At 42.4% G+C, this 23,471-nt stretch overlaps 1 protein-coding gene across 4 annotated transcripts; it reads right to left on the bottom strand.

The window, feature by feature from the left end:
- Positions 1 to 1,406: 1,406 nt before the first annotated feature.
- On the bottom strand, positions 1,407 to 22,897 carry LOC135492076 (UDP-N-acetylhexosamine pyrophosphorylase-like). Of its 4 annotated transcripts, none has more exons than XM_064778226.1 (11): positions 22,774 to 22,897; positions 17,420 to 17,766; positions 16,998 to 17,202; positions 15,522 to 15,697; positions 14,369 to 14,541; positions 12,219 to 12,412; positions 11,379 to 11,519; positions 10,678 to 10,863; positions 8,887 to 8,925; positions 6,113 to 6,185; positions 1,407 to 4,836 (listed from the first exon to the last, which is right to left on the bottom strand). In XM_064778226.1, exons 2-11 carry the CDS (start codon positions 17,691 to 17,693, stop codon positions 4,735 to 4,737), a joined length of 1,563 nt encoding a protein of 520 aa, XP_064634296.1. In that variant the 5' UTR covers positions 17,694 to 17,766; positions 22,774 to 22,897; the 3' UTR covers positions 1,407 to 4,734. The 4 variants fall into 4 exon arrangements, with proteins under 4 accessions (XP_064634296.1, XP_064634294.1, XP_064634295.1 ...); XM_064778224.1 differs by lacking the exon at positions 22,774 to 22,897 and adding an exon at positions 19,932 to 19,987; XM_064778225.1 differs by lacking the exons at positions 8,887 to 8,925; positions 22,774 to 22,897 and adding an exon at positions 19,932 to 19,987.
- Between the last annotated feature and the right edge of the window lie 574 nt (positions 22,898 to 23,471).

Below are 23,471 nucleotides of genomic sequence, written 5' to 3'. Positions count from 1 at the left end.
GGTCGGGTGAGGCGGTTTTGTTATTATGTGACGTGTATCACGTGATGAATATTCCCATACGGTAGGCCTACTTCGAAAAAATTAAGAGCGATTAACAACGTAAGGTGAAAGAATACGACCAAAATAAAGGAGGAAAATTGCGGAGATGGATGAATGCTTTACATATAGTGGCCCCAATACTTTCCCGGCTTATTTTGTATAATCCCACACTTTTGATTTAATAGATGGCCCCATATGCAAATCAGACCTGCTGAAATGGCCCCTTATGTTAATGAGTATGCCCATACATAGAAAGAACAAAAAATGCTATTTCTCCGAGATCGCTGCAAAGTTTACCCATTTAACCCGGCGAGGACCATCTCCATATCAACCACGACTTTCAGGAAAAGTTTCGAGGTCATCCGATCCTAACTGACGGAGGAGATGTGTGACAAACTATTTCAGCTCTGCGTCCATTATAGTAGTGATGAGATGAAGTAGTGATATATCATTTTGTGTCAGTTTTGGATGCATGGATTTTCAGGGCAAACACAAGCGACGCTAAGATATTGAAAATTTTGGAACGTAATGATAGATACATAATCTGATTGATGCTAAAGCGAAATATCGATATCAGTGCTAATTAACCATTTATTCTTCTTGAACAGGGATGTCTCACATCCACTGTAGATTGTTCAATCAAGGGACAATGTAGCCATGTTCTCCCAAGGGACTCCCGAGGCACGTACATCTTGACAGTGCTGATCCATTTGCAGCAGCTGGTGAGGGTCTTAAAGGGAGACTAGAGGCAAGGGCCATATGGGCTAGACCGAGTTACACAAATTTGCCAATAGGTGGCTCTGCTATCTCACAGTAACCCAGCACTCAATTTCAGTTGTACGAGAAGTGGTTATCCAGGTCAGTTACTTTACCTGCTGGTCACTTGGGCCACCAATCATATCCCCCTAGACCCTTCCTGTAGTCCTACTTTAAAGGGACAACTTGGGGCGTGTGATTTACCTGGCCAGGAGGATAATGTGCCAACTTGACACCATGCGCCGCCACTTGTAGTATTACACTGATGCTGTTCTCTGATAGCAATTTTCACCAGTGTTGGAAGGCAGTTTGGGGGTCCGACTTGCAAATTTCTGGCAGGTCTAAGGTTACACTCAGTTCTAGAGCATTGTTTATCTCAGTTGAAAGAGTTTTCAATAATCCTGTTAGGAGAAGTTGTGGTCCTGCTGGAAGCCATATTGCACAAAAATACATCATATCTTGTGCCTAAGTTGGCCCTTTAAGCCAGCTGCAGACTTGCAATTTTTTGGTGCAAGAAAATTTACAAGTCTCTGAGGCCATTGCTGCAGTAACAGTTTAACAAGGGGCACACTTCCAGGGGAAGAATAAGAACAAATAACACAACAAGTATGTCAATAAATATCTTGGTGTTCTGATATTATTATATATTTGGCACCATATCCAAAATAATGACAAGCTAACGCTGTTAAGTCAGAAGATAACTAGCAACCCAAATCACATAGCATAGATACATATTAATGATTGAGACAATCAAGAAAAGGCTCAATTTAGTTAATTATTCAAAAACATCTAGATTTACAATGAACCGCAGTTTACAGTGTAAATGCACTATGTGCCAACAAAGCCTCGTTTTGAATTCAGCGGTTATGGTTAGGCAACCGAAACCGCTTGGGTTGGTGCAAAATATGGAAACAGACAAAAAGCATTTGAAAACACATTATTCGTTACCTTTTTTGAGATGTTTTAGAATAGAATTCGTTACCTTACTGTCAGTATTGATTTGTCTCACCAAAACCGCTCGGGTGGAGCTAAAATGTGCATCGCATCAAAAAAATGCATGACCGAGGTGTAGTTTTTTTCAGTAAATCAAGAACCTTTAACTCAAGCCCTGAGGTGACTTTACAAGCAATGTTGCACCAGCCCGGTCTCAAGTACAAAAACAAATCCATGCAGCCTGGATTTCCATTACAGCAAATCTGCGCTACTTCTGCAAATAACTTCAGACAAAGTTAAATAGAACCAAGAATCAAGAAAGACTAGTCTTTATGAGTCATTGGCAAACCTGATTTTCTCACATCATATCTTTTCTCTCAATAAAACATTTCATACAAACACTAAAACTAAAACTAAAACTAATCAAATTAGTTTTTAATCAAATAATCACATTGTTGCATAATTTAATGGCTAGTATAGCCTGGTATTGTAGTATCATTCATGCTCATTTGTGTCTGACTGAACACAAATTGTATAATTCAAAATAATTCTACGGATAAGCTGGCTAAGTTCAAGACCCTCTAAAAGTCATATATTCAGGCAGTTCTAAAACACTATCTACCAAATTACTCTAAACTGTGAAATTTTTGTGACAATTGCAAATGTTTGCCCAAAATATGCTTTCGTGATTTTCTGTAACATTAGCCCGTAAGGGGAGCACACAAACACAGTCAGAGTCTATAAACGCAATTTTACAACAACGGGATTTAGAACGAACTACGTGTAGTGTTGTACATAAATGAACTATGTGCCAACGAAACCTCATTTTGAGTTCAGCGGTTTGGGTCAGGCAACCATAGCCGCAAGGGTTGGTGCAAAATATGGAAGGAGTCAAAAAGCATTTAAAACCACATTATTCGTTGTTCAATTTGAGATGTTTTAGAATAGAACATGATACCTTACTGTCGGTATTGATCGTCCCGACAAAACCACTCGGGATGTTGGCTAAAACCTCGGCGTAGGTCTACATTTTAGCTCCACCCTTGCGGTTTTGGTGAGACAACAGATATCGACAGTGAGATATCAATTCCTTAAGCCAATGTTTTTAATACTCTCAATGATCTCAATCATTTATCCCCACACCAGAATGATACATGAACCGTCCTTGCCTCCACCAATACTATATTTTGTTCAATTTAAATTTAAGTACGACTCTTTCGACAACTTGAAGGGAGCCCAGAGGGAGAAGCAATTACATTATACAGTGGAACCGTCCTTACCGGACACCTCTCTATTAAGGACAACCTATCTATGAGGGACACCCTCTCTATTAAGGACACCCTCTCTATTAGGGACAACCTCTTGGTCCCAAATTCATTGTTTCCATTCAATTTGACCTCTCTAATCCAGACACCTCTCTATTAAGGACAGTACTTGTCAGTCCAAAGGGTGTCCTTAATAGAGAGGTTCTACTGTATTAAGTCACTATACATCAAACTATTCAAGTTAGTAAGAGGAATATGTTAAAATTTACAAACTCTGATTGGAAATGACGTAGTTTGATCACACTCAACTATTAATCAATTGAACTGTGGCGCAATTGATGACCTTTTGGACGTGATCAGGGATTGTAAACTTAACGGACATACTGTGTTGAGACATTTTAGCTGGTTGAGCGGCATTACACATAGGCCTTTTACATGTAAGATATGCAATTTGTACATGCATCGTTAAACAGACTATATAGCGTTGGCACAGTAAACGATGTATAATTATTGCTGAATCAGTCATTGTCAATTACCCCCAGCATATTCGTCACCAGAAGACCTCCAATTTGACACCAAATTCCTGTCTATAGTTCCCCTTTAAGAGATGCGGAGTCAGCAGGTGTAGGGAGGAATGTACTGAGCACAGCTGCCCAAAAGCGCAGAGAGTGGAGATGTGTCTTTCCACAACTGACGTAAACAAACACGTCATGTTGCCACAGTGAGTGTGTTCCCCTTTAACAAAAACAAGGTTTCTCACAGTACGAGCTCGTCTGTTTGCATATTTGTGACCCGCCATGGCAAAATGAGTCGCATGTCGCTCCGAGCTTGACATGTTGAGACAGACTGGTTGTTCATTTCACTATTGTCTGCTTTTTTGTGAAATCTGAGTATATCAATTTCTTTGATGATGTGCAATGACATCTTAAGTGAGTTCCAAAATGTGTGCCCACACACCAAATTTTTTTGTAAGTAGTACAATTGTTAGTGATATATAATTAAGCAGTGATACCGCAAACAATAAAATAATAAAGTTTGTTGCTAATTGTCTTTGTTTCACCAGCATTACTTGCTCTATAAGGCCAAATAAAAAACACATCAGTATATCATCCCCACCCACATCAAATCACCAATGTTACAAGCTTCCTCAGATGAATCAGAAAACTTTCTCAAACGCAATTCTTGCACTCTGAACTATTTACCTACAGAGTATTACCTTTAAAGAGTACTCAACAGCAATCACATTGGACCCTCTCTTAGCGGACACCTCTCTATTACGGACACCCTCTCTATTTAGGACACTAGTTTTGGTCCCATACTGGTGGTTTCCATTCAATTTGACCTCTCTTATCAGGACACCTCTCAAATAAGGACATCACTTGTCAGTCCTGAGGGTGTCCTTAATAGAGAGGTTCTGCTGTATTTACAACATTGAAAAATCGCGGAATCAATTTCTAATGTTAAATTTGAGCAAGCGGTGCAAGCCTTTAACCCTTTCGCCACCGTAGGGTTTCTGAAGTGTTCCGTACCCCTGGCCCGCATCCGGTATTGACCCGGCAACCTGGATCCCAACTTGGCTTAGGAAAAGATTCATCATAAAATAGCTAGCATTTCCCAATCTTAGGGCCGAGGTGTGCATTGAGTTGAGTGCAGCTCCAACTTTGCTGACATCAGACGCTCCGCATCCAGACCTGAGCTCTTCAAAATGTCCGTCCCGTTTCACACAAAAGTCTTCCTGAACCTAACACAGCTGCCCGCTCCTGATTACAAATCCTCCCTTCTTGTTCGTCGTGATCTCCAGTGGTGGAATGAATTCTTTCTTGGCGACGATATGCTCGAGGTTCTGCAAGACAAGAAAAAGAAACCTTTTGAGATTTTGCGACAAGTGTCAACATTCTATAGAGATTCTTCACTGACGTCACATGATGACGTTACCAATGGTTTAGCATGGCCATTTTGGCTGTCACACGTGGTAACGTAAAGGAAATGCATTGGCAGGTGGCTGTCAAAACGTCACATCGTGACGTCACGTGACGAACCTCTACAGACATCTTGACCTGCAATGTTTTGAGGTCGCTAAATCACTCACCCAAACTCGATAGAGCGGACACAGACGCATGAGCGTCAGGATTTCTAAAGATGGATATTTGATTTGATTTCTGGGTTAACAGAAGTTTGCGCCCAAGAGCCCAAAAAGTTGCAGGCAATGCATTTAGGAATGCGTTACAGTCATCTGTTTGAGCCTTCCCCCATACTCTCTCCTAGACATGGACAGAAAGGAGGTATCTCAAGACAGGCTACGGCACACTTGAAGAGATCCAGTCGTGGCACAAGTCTTTATTTAACCAGCCTCTATACGGTAAAAATAACTGAATTGGTGATTACTTCTTATGCAGCTCATTGGTTACATAATCAACTACCAGAGGGGAACTTGGAACTGCTAACATTTATCAATGGAAGCTTATTCCCGCCTTAGGTTTTAACTGGGCCGCTCAAAACTCCCCATTTTACTAAACGTTTCACTTAAGGTTTTCTTTAAAGCCCACCTAAAGAAGAGGAAAATTGCAGAGTCTGGAAGGTGCCAGGGCAGAACATCTGAGCAGACACCAGAAAATGTACTCCAGAATGTCCACTCTGGTACACCGAGAGACTGGCCGCATGGCCATACGGTGCATCGATGGAGACAAAGCTCTGGGGATCAGGGCAGGAACAAGAGATGACAGGTTTATTAGAGACATGGGCCTGGTTCTTACAGTGCGATCCTCTTGCAATGCTCCAGAACGGCCCACTCTGGGACACCGAGAGACTGGCCACATGGCCACACGGTGCATCAATGGAGACTACGCTCTGGGGGTCAAGGGAGGAACAAGAGATGACAGGTTTATTAGAGACATGGGCCTGGTTCTTACAGTGTGATCCTCTTGCAATGCTCCAGAACGGCCCACTCTGGGACACCGAGAGACTGGCCACATGGTGCATCAATGGAGACAGAGCTCTGGGTATCAAGGGAGGATGGACAAGAGACGACAGCCAGGTTTATTAGAGACATAGGCCTGGTTTTGATGTATAGCCATTAAAGATAATTGAACGCTTAGAAGAAGAAGACGAAAAAGCCTTACCTCTCCTGCAAAGCTGATTAACGGTGAGATCTCACAAACAATTGGATCATCACCGGGTTCACCCGTTCTTTGGCTGCAACAGAAAAAGAGGAAAATCACAATCTTTATTCGAATACACGTACTTACGAGTTACGAATTGCTATTCATCCGAGAAAGAGACCACAAGATCATCGGTTTCTAAGCTGATCAACGTTCGTTTCCCTCAGAAGGGTCACTCGGAATCCAAAGTTCTTTCACCAATCCACTGTAATTTCTTAATCTCTCATGCACTTCGTGACACCTGAGTGCCTTCTGATTGCTCCTTGAAACCCCCGATTGATTTCTATGGTGGCCGGGGTAAAAATATGCTATCCCAAAAGCGCTTTGAGAAGGGAAAAACCTGGAAAAGCACTGTATAAGAACTCAATTATTATAATTATCATCATATTGACAGTAAATTGGTTAACTTTCTCAAATAACCCCAAATCATTTCCAGGTAAACAAATGTTTGAAAGGCTTTGAATGAAATCCAACCAGACACTTATACATTCAGTTGCGGCTGCTCTTAAAACTTTTCCTTTTAACAGCAAGAACTCAAGATCTGCCACCAAATCACGCTTAGTACACAAAATGTGCCCGAAAATCTACACCTCTGAAGAAAACGAGAACTTTCACCAGATCCTTCACCTCCAAGACAATTCCTGCTGGTACAGCAGTGAGAGCATCACCATTTAGCTCTGCTGTTTTTTAAAGGGACACTATAGGCAGGAGCCAGGTAGGTCTGAGAAAGTTACGCATATTCACTGATAGGTGTCTCTCCTATCTCACAATCGGAACTATTCAAGCTTTTATGAGGAATATGATTATCGCTGAATCAAACAAAACCAGACCCTTAAAGGGGTACACCACTCATTATTACTGGAGGTCCAGGAAAATAGAAATGCAGTGTTACACAATGCCGTAGTGCAGTTATTATGCATACAAATTTGCTGAAACTTGGTATACATAGTATTTGTACACCTGACTACACAACGGCAATGTCGAAATTTATATTTATAGTTTTCAAATTTCTCAATTACAAATTTCAAATTTTTACAAACTGTGTATACATTTAACAGTGCTTGATACCAGATGATACTAGTCATGTGAAGACCACCAATTTGGCATCGTAGCACCTGCCAATAGTCCCCCTTTAAGGACTGGAGTATGATAAGTGGTGTACTACCTGAGAAAAACCTGGATGTTAAGCTACCCTCTGAACCAAATGAAGTTATTACCTACTACCAGGCATGCATTGATACTAATTGCGTTGAACCTCAACCTCGTCAGATCACCAGGGAATACTTAGAAGGCCATTTATTCACATTGTTAGCAAAGGCCATTGTCCTAGTGTGTGCTATTCGTGTGTTAAAACCTCTTTCATGCAGAAATTTCTTCGCTTTTGAAAAAAAATTGCTTCCCACGTTTGACAGAATGTTTGATAACACCACGATTTGTCAGAACGTTGAACAAGATTTCTATTTTTTGCATCCGGTTAGGCACCCTCAGGGTAACCAAGGTATTCTTATTCATACGGATGCATAACCGGATGCATAACCGGATGCATAACCAGATGCATAACCGGATGCATAACCAGATGCATAACCGGATGCATAACTGGATGCATAACCGGATGCATAACCGGATGCATAACCGGATGCATAACCGGATGCATAACCGGATGCATAACCGGATGCATAACCGGATGCATAACCGGATGCATAACCGGATGCATAACCGGATGCATAACCGGATGCATAACCGGATGCAAAATCGGAAAATCCTGCACCGGCGGTGTTGATTCAAAGCCCTCAAAGGAGTTTGTTCAGTCGGCGAACATGATTCACCAACCGTATGAGCGAGAGAAAGTTTGGGCGATGTTCGCCAGCTGCATGGAAAGAGTTTTTATTCGATGCAACTACTAGTAGGTGTGAATGCATTTTTCTTTATGTATGTATTTGAGACGATGACAATCAGAGCAGGCCCAGCAAACGAACGACTTAAATCACTGTGGCCCGCGATTACGATTGCTTGCGACAAAAAACGCTTGTTTGTGTTGGTCATTGCAAGTGCCTGCAACAAGAATTTGCGATCACAGCGACTTGAAATCAATATCGAACCCAGTAGTGACTGTACCTGCAGACAAGAGATTTTTGGTCACACATTGCAGCAATTATAATCGCAGGTGTCGATCGCAGTGACAAAACTTTCTCGTTTGCGTGGCGCTTACTGAGCTGCGCAACAAATAAATAGAAATGTTGTGTCTAAAAATGGTTTTCCACGAACGGCCTCAGAATAGGATGTAGGTTTTTTTTTCTTTTACTTGTCAAGACATAAAGCTAAACATCAGTTGGATTACAGATGCTACAACATGTAGTACACATGCAGTACACATGTAGTACGCATGTAGTACACATGTAGTACACATGTACATGTAGTTCACATGCAGTACACATGTAGTGCGCATGTAGTACGCATGTAGTACACATGTAGTACGCATGCAGTACACATGTAGTACACATGTAGTACACATGTAGTACACATGTAGTACACATGTAGTACACATGTAGTACACATGTAGTACACAGGCAAAAATAAAGGCTCTGGCAGTGAAAACAGTCAGTATGAACAGGGGTTGAATCAACCAGACAAAGGATGTGTACACAATTGTAATCCAACCAATGGTGTCCACGTTAGGCCTTTGATGCTACCAAAAAAAGATCCCTTTCCTTAACAATTCCTCCTCAGCCACAAACCTGTGAGTGTAATTAGGCGGAAGACCTCCTTTCACATAGCTGGGGAACGAAAATTATAATATTTTTATTAAAAAGAAAAAGACTAGATGTCAGAAACCCAGTCACAAAGGTCCCCAGACCAGTCTCTCACATTTTCACACCGACTAACGGTTCACATCAAGTTTGACAGCTTAGCTATGGTTTTCATAGAGTTCATGTTCATGATGTAACTTGTAATGAGTCATTTTATGAACTACAAAGTCAATTCTGATGAATGGGCGACATTCGAGTCACTAAGACACTTTTTGGCCTCATTTTCATGTCAAGTTTTTCAGGCTGAGTCTATTGACAAACATTTTCGTGACACGTGATAATGCAAATCCTATGTGAACCAAGCCCAAGTCTATTAATTAAACATGCTCGTGACATGTGACAATATAAATTCTATGTAAACGCAACCAAAAGTCTATTAATGAACATGCTCGTGACACATGGCAATATAAATTCTATGTAAACCTAACCAAAAGTCTATTAATGAACATGCTCGTGACACATGGCAATACAAATTCTATGTAAACCCAACCAAAAGTCTATTAATGAACATGCTCGTGACACATGGCAATATAAATTCTATGTAAACCTAACCGAAAGTCTATTTCAAAATGAACATGCTCGTGACACCTGACAACGTGAATCTTATGTAACCAGAGTCCAAGTCTATAAACAACATGCTCATGACAATGTCAATCCTATGTAAATCCAGCCAAAGAGGTCTGAAGGTTATTAATGCTGTTCTCAAATAATTGGGAACAGATAACTAAGGCATGTCTAACTGAGACTCACACTCAACTGCCGTGGTTAAGAGGTGTCTTCTGAATGCAACAAGACAGCATCCCAAGTGTCACTGTTGCCCTGAAGTGGATGTACTGTAAACTCCACAATTTTCGCGGTGACAAATTTTTTGCAATTTTCAAAAATTTCAGAAAAAATTTTAAATTTTCATGATCTTTACTTTGGCGCATTACAGAGTTTCCATCCACTTTCCTGTCCAACTTCCAGAAATAAAACACTCGCAAAAATTCAGCTGTTTACAGTATCAGGGAAAAGAGGTCGTTGCTTCCAAAGTCAACATAGAAACCGAACACGGCACGATTGGTTGAGCGAGAATATCTCAATTGTAGTCTCAACGATAGTCGATATACTATCGTCATGTTAGTAATAGTATAAAATGCTGTAAGCTCCCAATATGTAGTACATTCTTTGAAAAAGCCGTAGAGCTGAAACGCGTTAAAGGGACGATATAGGCAGGAACTAGGCAGGCAAGATAAAGTTACACAAGTCGCCAATAGGGGTCTCTCACATCTCACAGTACGTCGAAATGATTCACGCTTGTACGAGGATTATATTTAGTGCTGAATCTGAAATGACCAAGGGCCCTTACTGTGTATACTAGTCACTTGAAGATGGCCAAATTAGCCCCTCTCTTCCTGCCTCTATTTCCCCTTTAAGATGTCATGGATTAACATGTATTTCCTACGACAAGTACCATGCCCTTCCCGCACCTCATTTGATATCGAAGCTTCATCAAGTCATACGCAAGTTACTGAATGGAACCCTATTGTCCACATGTTCAGCAGGCCTAATCTAGCTTACTGATCTGCGACAGACTTATGAAAAGGAAACAAGACCGTTAATTTTCACCGCCCGAGAAATGTCAAAACTAGGCTGAATCATTGGTATGCGAAATCCCCTTTATCCTTCACATAGCCAACTCACTGTTTTTTATTCAACAATAGTCGATATTACTCTCACCTTGGAATGTCAGGAATCACAGTGCCATCATCGCGTATGAACTTCCCTCCAGCTCGCAGGACGAATCTCCGGTGTAAGTTCGACACGGATAACCGAGCAGTAGTTGGCGTGTCCTTATCGGCGCCGTCGGCGTTCTTCAAAGGCGAAAACTCATCTTCTCTCAACACCTCCCAAACGGCAAATTTTCTGAAATGGTGACGTTATCGGTTTAAAAAGTGCCAGTGATGTGGATAAAATGGAACCCTTTGTCGTTTGTTTAAGGAATTGATGCCGAACTGGAGGTTTTCTAACCAAAACCGCAAGGGTGGAGCTAAAATGTAGACCAATACCAAGATGGAGTCAAGGTTTTGGTCAGCATTTTAGCTCCACCCAAGCGGTTATGGTGAGAGAATCAATATCAACAGTGAGGTATCAATTCATGCTCTAAAACATCTCAAAGTAACTTGTGAGAAATGGGATTTTTGATTTTTCACTGCTTCCATATTTTGCACCAAAACTAGCAGTTTCAGTTGGCCAACCATAACCACTGAATTCAAAACGAGACTTTGTAGGTGCAGAGTGCATTTACACTGTAAAGCGCAGTTCATTCTTAATCGAGGCAGTTTAGAAGTTTAGGAGTTTAGGACACCTAACCTTTAGGAGGTCACAGGCGAACCGAGCAAGGTTGGGGAAACATGTCAAATATCTCAGATCGAACTTACTTTGAAAACTGGAAGACATCAAACACAAATTTTTCCATCTTGATTCCGTTAGGCTGCGTGGGTTTCTGCTGACACATGTTCTTGTCAACGAAGGGAATTTTCTTCTTGGCAACATGGTGATGTAACTTGTCTTCATACTTACTGCAGAAAAAAAGGAAAATGAAACACATTTCTGGTTGATTAACCCATGCCTAAACTCTGTGTCACATTTTTCGCATGGCTGTGTCTGGTACCCCCAGGTATATGGCACGGCTTAACCTGCAGGCCATGAGGGAATTCCTTTATGGCCCAGTGGTTGGCGCGTTGGCCCCAGAGTGGAAGTTAAGCGACGTTGAGCGCGGTCAACCTTCGGATCGGTGACCGGTGCGTACAATACAGGCTGTAAAAGTAAGGCCCCCCTGAAAATCTCTTAACTTGCTGGAAATATTTTCCCCCAATTGCAAGGTCTAATTCTTATATCATTTCTATAGGAGTATTGTTCTCAGGCCAGGTGGTCAACAGACTGCATCAGAATCAATTTTCCAATACCATGTGTCTCTCAAGTACAGCATGTGCACAGAACCAATTGTCCACAACAAAAAAGCATGCAAATGGATCGATAACACTGGGTTCACAGAGCTAGACTCTATACGGTATTCGGTTCACCTTACATAGGGCATGGGCATAGCAGAAATCTAACGATGTTTTGTCAATTACCCGAATCGTGCTAGTTCGTATACCGTATACTTTATGGGGTATACAGTAGAACCTCTCTATTAAGGACACGTTAATACGTTGCGTGAAGCAGGATGGATGTCATTTGTGACATGGACTGTACACTCGTTCTCTTTTGATACTTACTAGACCATATCCTTGAGGAAATTAATCGAAAAATAATGGTTACAAATGTTGCCCGCGTTGAAGGTCAGTTGGCCGTCTGGGTTTCTCCGCTCGGCCGTCTCCAATGAGATCTCGCTGTATTCGACCACCTTGTATAAACCGTCTACTCGACATACCACCCCGACAGGCTCGGTAGGGAAGGCTTTTTCTGCAACCTATAAGAGAAAGTTAAAAGTTCAAGTCGGCTTGGCTACAGCCCAAGTTGCATACGGCTCATCCGGCTGGAGCTTATTCCGGTTTCTGTAGCATTCAGCGACTAGGAGTATTACTCCCCCTGGATAGGATGCTGGTCTATGCGACAAGGAGTATTACTCCCCCTGGCTAGGATGCTGGTCTAAGCGACTAGGAGTATTACTCCCCTGGATAGGATGCTGGTCTAAGCGCCTAGGAGTATTACTCCCCCTGGATAGGATGCTGGTCTAAGCGCCTAGGAGTATTACTCCCCTGGATAGGATGCTGGTCTATGCGACTAGGAGTATTACTCCCCTGGATAGGATGCTGGTCTATGCAACTAGGAGTATTACTCCCCCTGGATAGGATGCTGGTCTAAGCGACTAGGAGTATTACTCCCCCTGGATAGGATGCTGGTCTAAGCGACTAGGAGTATTACTCCCCTGGATAGGATGCTGGTCTAAGCGACTAGGAGTATTACTCCCCCTGGATAGGATGCTGGTGTAAGCGAATAGGAGTATTACTCCCCCTGGATAGGATGCTGGTCTAAGCGACAAGAAGTATTACTCCCCTGGATAGGATGCTGGTCTAAGCGACTGGGAGTATTACTCCCCCTGGATGGGATGCTGGTCTATGCGACTAGGAGTATTACTCCCCCTGGATAGGATGCTGGTGTAAGCGAATAGGAGTATTACTCCCCCTGGATAGGATGCTGGTCTAAGCGAATAGGAGTATTACTCCCCTGGATAGGATGCTGGTCTAAGCGTCTAGGAGTATTACTCCCCCTGGATAGGATGCTGGTCTAAGCGACTGGGAGTATTACTCCCCCTGGATAGGATGCTGGTCTAAGCGACTGGGAGTATTACTCCCCCTGGATAGGATGCTGGTCTAAGCGACTGGGAGTATTACTCCCCCTGGATAGGATGCTGGTCTAAGCGACAAGGAGCATTACTCCCCCTGGATAGGATGCTGGTCTATGCGACTAGGAGTATTACTCCCCTGGATAGGATGCTGGTCTAAGCGACTAGGAGTATTACTCCCCCTGGATAGGATGCTGGTCTAAGCGACTGGGAGTATTACTCCCCCTGGATAGGATGCTGGTCTAAGCGACAAGAAGTATTACTCCCCCTGGATAGGATGCTGGTTTAAGCGACTAGGAGTATTACTCCCCTGGATAGGATGCTGGTCTATGCGACTAGGAGTATTACTCCCCTGGATAGGATGCTGGTCTAAGCGACTTGGAGTATTACTCCCCCTGGATAGGATGCTGGTCTAAGCGACTAGGAGTATTACTCCCCTGGGTAGGATGCTGGTCTAAGCGACAAGGAGTATTACTCCCCCTGGGTAGGATGTTGGTCTAAACGACAAGGAGTATTACTCCCCCTGGATAGGATGCTGGTCTAAGCGACAAGGAGTATTACTCCCCTGGATAGGATGCCGGTCTATCGCAGGTAAACTTCCCAGGCAAGCCTGGTACACATTTACTCCTTGGTCCAGGAATACAATCTTTAACCAGGGCAGATCTGACAGCCATGTCTGCCATGATGGATATGCACAGAGTAGAAACACACCAGAACATCTCAGCCGACTCGGGTAAAAAACCAAAACGTTTTGGAGGTGGCGGGTGGTACAAAAAATATTTAAAAAATTTTCTTCCATTTTCGGTCATTTGGACGTCGGCGGATCAAAGAATTTTTTTGAATTAAAATTTTTTTTTAAATATTTGATACTAGATGTCGACACAAAGAAAAACCAAGACCTGCAAGGCGGGAACTTCAAATCCACCTATCGGACGATTTGGCATAACCTCTCTATTGCAGACACCTCTCTATTGCGGACACCTGGGCCCAGTCCCATGGGTGTCCGCAATAGTAAGGGTTGCACTGTACAACGTTGGCGAGCATAAAAAAAGGCTGGCCTCAGTTGTGGCCATACTCTACCTTAGCGCCACAGTCTGCTCCAATGGAATGACAAAACCCGGTAAACACCGGATCAGCCATTTTCACCAATATGTTGTCTACACAGTAGACATTTATATGCTCGATGCCCCGGGATTCCATGTCGTCTATTATGCCACAGTCCCCTAATGCGCGATATAACCCACCGTTACCATCTGAAAATATAACAATTTGGATATTATCAAAGCCTGTATTTTTGATAATGGGTGATATGAATAAAGACTAGCAAATACTTTTATCTAAAACTTCATGTATATTTACACGAGGCCTTTCTGTACAAAATTGAAGTAAAAGCATTTGCTAGTCTTTATTCATATCACCCATTATGTGTTAGGTGTTTCGTTCATCCATCCACTGTCTAACTACTCTCGGCGTTACTTAAAAACTTCAGTGAGACGGTGCCAAATGTACCAACCACAATTCCATGATAGGAAAATTCCTCTACCAAGTAGATGGTGATGATAACAACGAATTCTCATAAAGCACTTTTCACCATATTTTCTGCTGTCTCAACTTGCTTTACAAGTGCACACATGATTACCCAGCCGATCCAGAAACCATTCAAGAGAACCAAGGCAGCCACAATCTAGCGCACCCAAGGACGTTTCTGGCCAGTTGAGAGTTACAAAGTCGCACCGGCCAGGTATTGGACCAAGGACCTTCCAATCACAAGGGTGACACTCAACCATTGTGCCACTGTGCCCCACGAGATCTCATATACTTTGGTTGAATACTAATACTTGTACTTTGGACGATAATTGTGACCCGTCACAGCAAAACCAGGCACATGTCGCTCTGAGCTTGGCAGGTTGAGACGGACTGTTTGTTCATTTCTCTATTGTCTGCCTTTTGGGAAATATGAGCACGTCAATTTCTTCCATTATCTCCTGGTGTCATTTAGGCTCATCTCCTGTGCGACATGCGCCTGGTTTTGCTGTGACGGGTCTCAATTATGAAACATCATCCCTCCCTTTTGACAAACCAGGGAGAAGCATAAAAATGTCACAATGCCGATCTTACGATCCTGCAGTAAAGATACAGTCAGACAGTGAGATGCTATAGAAGCTCAGGGACATCTATTGTTTGAGTGGAGGGACAATCATTCATAGGGTGTGTTAAGTCAATCGGTATTTACCTGGTGCCCTTGCCACTTTGTGCGGCTGGTCGAGAATGATTTTCCCATCAAAGGTCAGACATGGCAGCTGGAACTGTTCAAATAAGACCATGTTATCCTTGGACAATCCGAAGTAATCGTGGTTGGCAAAATAATCATGAGTTGGTTCTTTAGTTTTTTCACTGGTCATGATGTACCTGGAAGAAAGTGAAGGGGATTGTCGTAAGTATGGCCAGGGGGAAATAACGTCGGTGGGCAAGACCCCCTGACCAAGTAAAAGCTTGGGATCAGTTGCAGAGTGGTAAGAATGCTGGCGGCTGGGCTTATAACCGGGAGGTTGTAGGTTTGACTCCGAGTGATCAGCACGGTTTCATCTTTATGTCCTTGGGCAAGGCACGTAACCTTACTTGCTTCTTTTCACCCAGGAGTAAAGGGGTACCGGGCTTTCCTGGGAAGTTAACCTGCGATAGACCAGCATCCTATCCAGGCGGAGTGATACTCGGAGTTACTAAATGCTATGGAAACCAGGATAAGCTACCAACCATTGTACAAATACGATTTTGGGGGGGGGGGTTATTTTAAGGTTTTACTGAATACCACTGCGATACATGCACACAGAGTACATGTACTGTCCCCGTACATTATTTCCTTCCATGGCCAAAATGAATCCTGCAAGTCATTAAAAATCTGATTCATTCTCACCATGATGGCCACCATGATGGCCACCCTGCTGGTACCGTAATAATAATATAATGATAACAATAAATAATGGATATTATAGTGCCTTGTACAAGCTAAGCATGCTTCAAGGCACTTAACAATGGAGTTAGAAGCAAATATTTGGATTTAAAACAGTTTGATAGTGGTAAAACAGATTGATTTAAAAAAATTGAGTCTCTAAAACATAGATGGCACATTCGGAATATGAGTCTATGTAGCTACTAACTAAAGGCTTCGCGGAACAAATGGGTTTTAAGTATCAGCATAATTTTAGAAGATATTGGACAAACAGTTATTCGTAGTTAGACTTGCGCGCAGTTGTGTAACTACGTAAATATGTCGTTACGTCACTGCTATCAAAGGCCGCCAATGTATCATCAAGACTAGTCTTTATTACTTCTTGGTATTATGAATGAATATTCAAGACAAGCCTTACATCGGTGAAACTAGAGTATTGAGTCTTCATTTAGTCTTGCCATAATGTAACCCCTATGAAGTATTTACACAAATGTCCTCTTGCATCAACCAAGGTCTTCCCTCCATTGGCTGCCATATGTTTAAAAACGTACAACAATGAATCGTTATTGTGTTGATGAATGCACACACACTAATCAATTCTCCAGCAGGCTGCTCTTTGAGTTGAAAAGCCTGCCTTGAAAATGCAATTACTCTTAAAGGGTAACTCGTGTCAAATTTCACCATATAAAATTTGTCCCTTAATCCGCTGGGGAACTGATCCTCCAGGGTGTAATCTGGGTTAAGCCTGTACCGTCTTACCATGGAATTATCCCCGCCTTTCCCATCTTTTCCTTAGCCATTGTCTGCATCCTGCAGATCCTCTCGGCCTGCAAGTGGTACAGAGTTTTCCCTGACGGCAGACCGACGTCGTACATCCCCTTTGGATAGGGTACGCCAAGTCGAGTCCCTTGACCACCAGCTAAGAGAAGGACTGCAACTTTCCCCTCCGATATCAAGCGGAAACCTATCAAAAAGAGAATAATTGGCAATTAGTGCTTAGTCAAGGCATATTAAGAAGGGCACCAGAGGGGGTGTGCCATTGTGCCCTGGTTACCCGAAAATGCACCCTGCCCCAAAAAACAAAAACATTTTTCAAAAAAATTATTTGATGTTCCAACCCACAGTCAAGGATTTCTATGGGTTGCATTTTTTGGGTCACCCTGTACAACTTGATATCTCACCTTCATTCTCATAGGCCTCGAGTGTCTCCTTCTCCGTCCGCGAAATACTTCCGCACAAATTCTTCGGGACGGGTTCGATATTTTCATCAACCTTCTGCGTCGTATTCAACTGGTTGTTACATCGCTTGAAATAGCGATCCACCTGTGCGAAGTTGATATCACAGAGATCGGCATAGAGTTCCTTTTGTTCACTTTCTGGGAGCGAGCTCCACCACTCGAGCAGGTGCTCCTGGCCGAACGATTTCAATTTCGTCTTGAGCTGCTCGTAATCCATTTTGAAGTTGAGTTTCTTTGCTGGCGGTTCGGACGAATTCTCCAACACTGACGGATGGCAACGGAAGAAGTTCCTACAAGTACAGAAAACCAAAACCATGTGTTATTGAATGTAGTTAGCAATGATGGCAATGAAAGAAGTTCCTACAAATACAGAAACCAAAACCACGTGTTATTGAATGTAGCTAGCAATGATGGCAATGAAAGAAGTTCCTACAAGTACAGAAACCAAAACCATGTGTTATTGAATGTAGTTAGCAATGATGGCAACGAAAGAAGTTCCTACAAGTACAGAAACCAAAACCATTGTGTTATTGAATGTAGTTAGTAATAATGGCAACGAAAGAAGTTCCTACAAGTACAGAAACCAAAACCATGTGTTATTGAATGTAGTTAGCAATGATGGCAATGAAAGAAGTTCCTACAAATACAGAAACCAAAACCATGTGTTATTGAATGTAGTTAGCAATGATGGCAATGAAAGAAGTTCCTACAAATACAGAAACCAAAACCATGTGTTATTGAATGTAGTTAGCAATGATGGCAACGAAAGAAGTTCCTACAAGTACAGAAACAAAAGACCATGTGTTATTGAACGTAGTTAGCAATGATGGCCACGAAAGAAGGTCCTACAAGTACAGAAACCAAAACCATGTGTTATTGAATGTAGTTAGCAATGATGGCAACGAAAGAAGTTCCTGCAAATACAGAAACCAAAACCATGTGTTATTGAATGTAGTTAGCAATGATGGCAACGAAAGAAGTTCCTACAAGTACAGAAAACCAAAACCATGTGTTATTGAATGTAGTTAGTAATAATGGCAACGAAAGAAGTTCCTACAAGTACAGAAACCAAAACCGTGTGTTATTGAATGTAGTAAGCAAAATGATGGCAACGGAAGAAGTTCCTACAAATACAGAAACCAAAACCATGTGTTATTGAATGTAGTTAGCAATGATGGCAATGAAAGAAGTTCCTACAAGTACAGAAACCAAAACCATGTGTTATTGAATGTAGTTAGCAATGATTGCAATGAAAGAAGTTCCTACAAATACAGAAACCAAAACCATGTGTTATTGAATGTAGTTAGCAATGATGGCAATGAAAGAAGTTCCTACAAGTACAGAAACCAAAACCATGTGTTATTGAATGTAGTTAGCAATGATTGCAATGAAAGAAGTTCCTACAAATACAGAAACCAAAACCATGTGTTATTGAATGTAGTTAGCAATGATGGCAATGAAAGAAGTTTCTTCAAGTACAGAAACCAAAACCATGTGTTATTGAATGTAGTTAGCAATAATGGCAATGAAAGAAGTTCCTACAAGTACAGAAACCAAAACCATGTGTTATTGAATGTAGTTAGCAATGATGGCCACGAAAGAAGGTCCTACAACTTATTACAAGTACAGAAACCAAAACCATGTGTTATTGAATGTATTGTTTACAGTAATGAAGGACTCATTAAGTGGTCAATCATGGCAGGTAGGAACCAGGTTCGGTATTTCAGAGTACTTCGAAACTATTCATGCTTGGTCGAGGTATATATTTATCTTTGAATCAAACAGGCCATAGTCCCCCAAGTACACATATTAGACCACCACCAATATGACCACTGAGCTCCAGTCTGTAGTCCCCCTTAAGTTATATGTGTCTTGCCAAATTACTGCCTTTCCTTGGACATATTCAGTGGCACCTCCACAGAGAATGCCACAGAGCCTGCACCTCTCACCAGAGATCCCAACGCCTCCCTTCGGCTGATCAAGATGGACCTCAACCACTACACGTACCAGGGCCAGATATGGAGACCAGTGTTCTCCACCTGTCAGGATGGCCCAACTAAAGAGCCACCCCACCTTGTCCAGAATTTTGTTAAGGGTTCTATAGGGCCACTCAAACTTAAATTGCTAGCCACCCTACCCTGTCTTGCACACTGGCAAAACTTCTTGAATATCAAGGGTAGCACTCTACCGTGAGAACACCATGTGGAGCACTCTTAAGTCTCTGGGACGAGTTCGAACCCCCCTTAATGGGCCTGGTGAACATCTGATCTTGTTCACTTCTTCATTATTATGGTCAAAACATGAATATCTCAGGCACCAAAAAGATTTGTATGTTCTCTGCAGAGGGCAAACAGCTTTAGAATTTGCATCATAGTAGCAGTCCAGTCCCAAATTTAGGAAAAGAAGCATCTTGCAGCCAAGGGCATATAAATCGAAAAACCTTTTTCATACTCACTTGGCCAACATTGCTCCAAAAAACTTGCGAGTTCCTCAATATATGGTGTCTATCACACTACTATAGCAAACAATATGTACAGGCCTACTTTAAGTATCTAGCACAATAAACAATGGGTTTAATCACCAGGCCTAAAGCATGTGACAGCAATTCTCTAGCACATTTCCAAAAAACTCTCCAGGACATGGTTGACCCTGATCTGACACTTATCTCCTGTGACAGTCATTCAAGCAAGGAAGGAAAAAAGATAAGTCAGATGACTTATTCAAATCAAACAAGAATTGGAATGGCGGGCTTATGGGCATGATGGACAGGAATACATTTTTTGTTTTCTTTATAACAAAAGGCCCATACGGGTACCCCATGTGTTTGGCACTGATAGTTTGACATTTGAATAGCTTTGCAAGTGTACAAGACAAGATTTTATCAGTCTCCAAAAATGGTGGTTGAAACAAAACTGATTAGATTTTGTAAGTGATTAGTTGTTATACAGGTTTCCTGGCCTGGCATTTTGCCTGGTGGAGGCCAGTGAAATTGTAATCTGCAACATGCCCGATGCTGGATCCCTGCATGCCCCTAAGCTGCATCCCCCTTTATGCCCTTATACTGCAAACCTGGCTCGATGGCCTTGTGGGGGACAAGCGAGATTGTGATATGCAGCTCCCTTCATGTCCCTATACTGCATGCTCCTTTGCTGCATCCTCTGCTGTCTCCCCAATGATGCTCCCTTCATGTCCCTATACTGCATGCCCCTTCATGTCCCTATGCTGCATGCCCCTTCATGTCCCTATGCTGCATGCCCCTTCATGTCCCTATGCTACATGCCCCTTCATGCCCCCATGCTGCATCCTCTGCTGTCTCCCCTATGATGCTCCCTTCAAGCCCCTATACTGCATGCCCCTTCATGTCCCTATACTGCATGCCCCTTCATTCTCTGCTGTCTCCCCTAAGATGCAACTCCCCACCAGCACCTGCAGTGCGTACCCCAGCATTGGAGATTTGGTCTGAAGTTTCCCATCACTTAAATCACATGTTCTTGGCAACAGTCAGCTGATTTGTAACCAAACAAACTGGATAGACACTGAACTTAGAATTTTTGAATCTCAAGCTACAATAATGGTAAGTTACATGTATTAGTATGGTGGTACCGCCCTTTAGAGGACACCTCTCTGTTAAGGACACCCTCTCTATTAAGGGAAACTAGTTTTGGACCCAAACTGACTGTTTCCATTCGATTTGACCTCTCTAATCAGGACACCTCTCTATTAAGGACAGCACTTGTCACTTGACACTTACTTGCACAGAGGGTAATAGGCCTCTCAACAGTCAGATACACTTACACCAACTTGGGCCGGTTAAAACAATTTTTCAATGCATTTTTATGGTGAAATATGCAAGAAAAAGAATGGCTTGAGACACTATCTGGCATCTTTGATAGTGAAGACCTACATCTATTCTAAAGAAGTTTTATTTTCCTGACCCTATTAAGTGGAGCATGTGCAAAAGGGTTATAGTATTACAAACAATACAGGCCTTTATCCTTTGGTGAACAGCTGAGAAGGCCAACCAGACAATTCAATTCATAGAATGATGCCATCGACCGACCTTTCAACAAATTCTTTTGTTAATGCTGTCTGGCGACCATGGCATAAGTCCATATTAAATGATGAACATTTTATTTAGCTTCTACAGTCCTAATCACAATTGACATCCCTTAATACGCCTCATTGGTGTAATGGTTCCGTGCCCGGGTATACATGCTTCCCGAAATTGGTGGCTTGCATTGGAACAAACTTTTTCCCCCTTGTCCGTCATTAAAGGCATTCAAGTGTGTTGGTCAACCATGACTATCTCCTTTGTCCCTCCACCATAAGGCCTAGTTTCCCCTTATGACATCACTATTTCGGACACTCAGCGCCCCATTTCTGGAAAGGTGTATATCGCGCGTAATAGGCCTACACGTGAAATGTCATAGAGACATGAGTAAGCGCGTCACTGGTGCATCATTGGCACGCAACTTGCGCATATGTTATGCATGCGCCTGGCGCGAAGCAGGAAGGATGTCAACGGTGGCTTGGACTGTATACCTGAAGGCAGTGATTATTTTTACAGCAGTCTCTAATACATTTTACATACAAACAACTGGCTGTTCTTACGGCAATCATTTTTCCTTTTAAGCCCTAACCCTAACCCTACCCAGACACTAATCCTAACCCCCTAATCCTCAGTTTAATCCCTAAAATTGACAAAATTCTTATTGTTAGAGTAATGTAAGAATAGCCACTTTAGTTTGATACCTGAAAGTGAACTTGTCGGTAATGTTGATTGTTATTGTGAAACCTGCGGCATATGGAGGAGGTAGGCGGTTTTTTTCTAGGTTTGCCATTTGAGGAGCCTCATCATAACTTAGTCGGTAATATAACATAGCCTGGATGAACTTGCATGGCTTCAAGGAACTAGAATTCCTGGCTCTTCACGTTCAAGTTTGAGGCTATTTTAGTATCAGTATACCCACGCTGCACCTCATCCTGGCCAAAGGGCCAAGGCCCCATGGCAGTCGAAGACCAGGTCGTGCCGGCTCCTGTAAGGCGTGCCGTAGGTCAACGGAATATAACCGCATATCTATGCACTCAACCTAGTTAAAACTGTCTATACTGAAGTTGAAGACTAGACTTGCTGGACTCGAAGTGAGGTTGTTTACTTAGCATGCACTGACTGACAGTGAGTGACTGGATGCTGGAGACGAGTGAGCGGTGAGCAAATCATGAATTTCTTTTACCCGGTATATCAAAACAAGAATTTTTTGGTTGATAAAATCAGGATATCCATGTTGACAACTTACCAAAACTTGGGCCTGTTATCTCGACAAAGTATATGTGATGATTGTGTAATGACTGACAGGATAATCAAACGTGCGTTGGCAAGTATAAACAGAAAATCTTTGCCAATGCATAAAAACCATTAACGTGGACACACCGGAAGTGCCCAACAACACCCAACATGTAAAGCACCGCCATAAAAATAGATCCCCCTATGTTACCCCTAAAACAAATATGGGACCTCTAAAAGTGCTATTTATGGCATCCAGATGTTCATTATTTAGGTAGTAAGTTATCGAAAGTCAATTATGAAATAAAATGAGTTGTTTTTGAGACTTGAAAATAATGCTACACGACTAGGTCTCACCCAACAGTTTTCATGTGTTTTCCAATACTAGAGTACAGGGCGTTTCAATATAAATAGCTTGGCCAATTCTGTATGGGCTCAACCAGGAGACTGTACACTTTCGTCAGTCTTGATAAGGGCTATCATGTCTCTTTTCAGACCACTTTTTATGCAGTCTTTGATTGCAAAAATTGCCTGGACTTTCATTTTAACTTGGGTTTGGTAGCCCCCTCCGAGGCAAAGGGGGGGGGGTGCCTCCTCCAACACCAGGTTCAGATATAGTGCCACAACTACACTGGAGATGGAGACAACACCAAACACAGGGCGGACAATGTCCAGGGGATCCCCTCATCAAACGACACAACTCAAACAGTG

This window comes from Lineus longissimus, chromosome 8 (assembly GCF_910592395.1).
Source record: "Lineus longissimus chromosome 8, tnLinLong1.2, whole genome shotgun sequence".
NCBI lineage: Eukaryota > Metazoa > Nemertea > Pilidiophora > Heteronemertea > Lineidae > Lineus > Lineus longissimus.
Note: the sequence above shows the minus strand (reverse complement) of the source record. Positions and strands in the feature narration are given on the sequence as shown.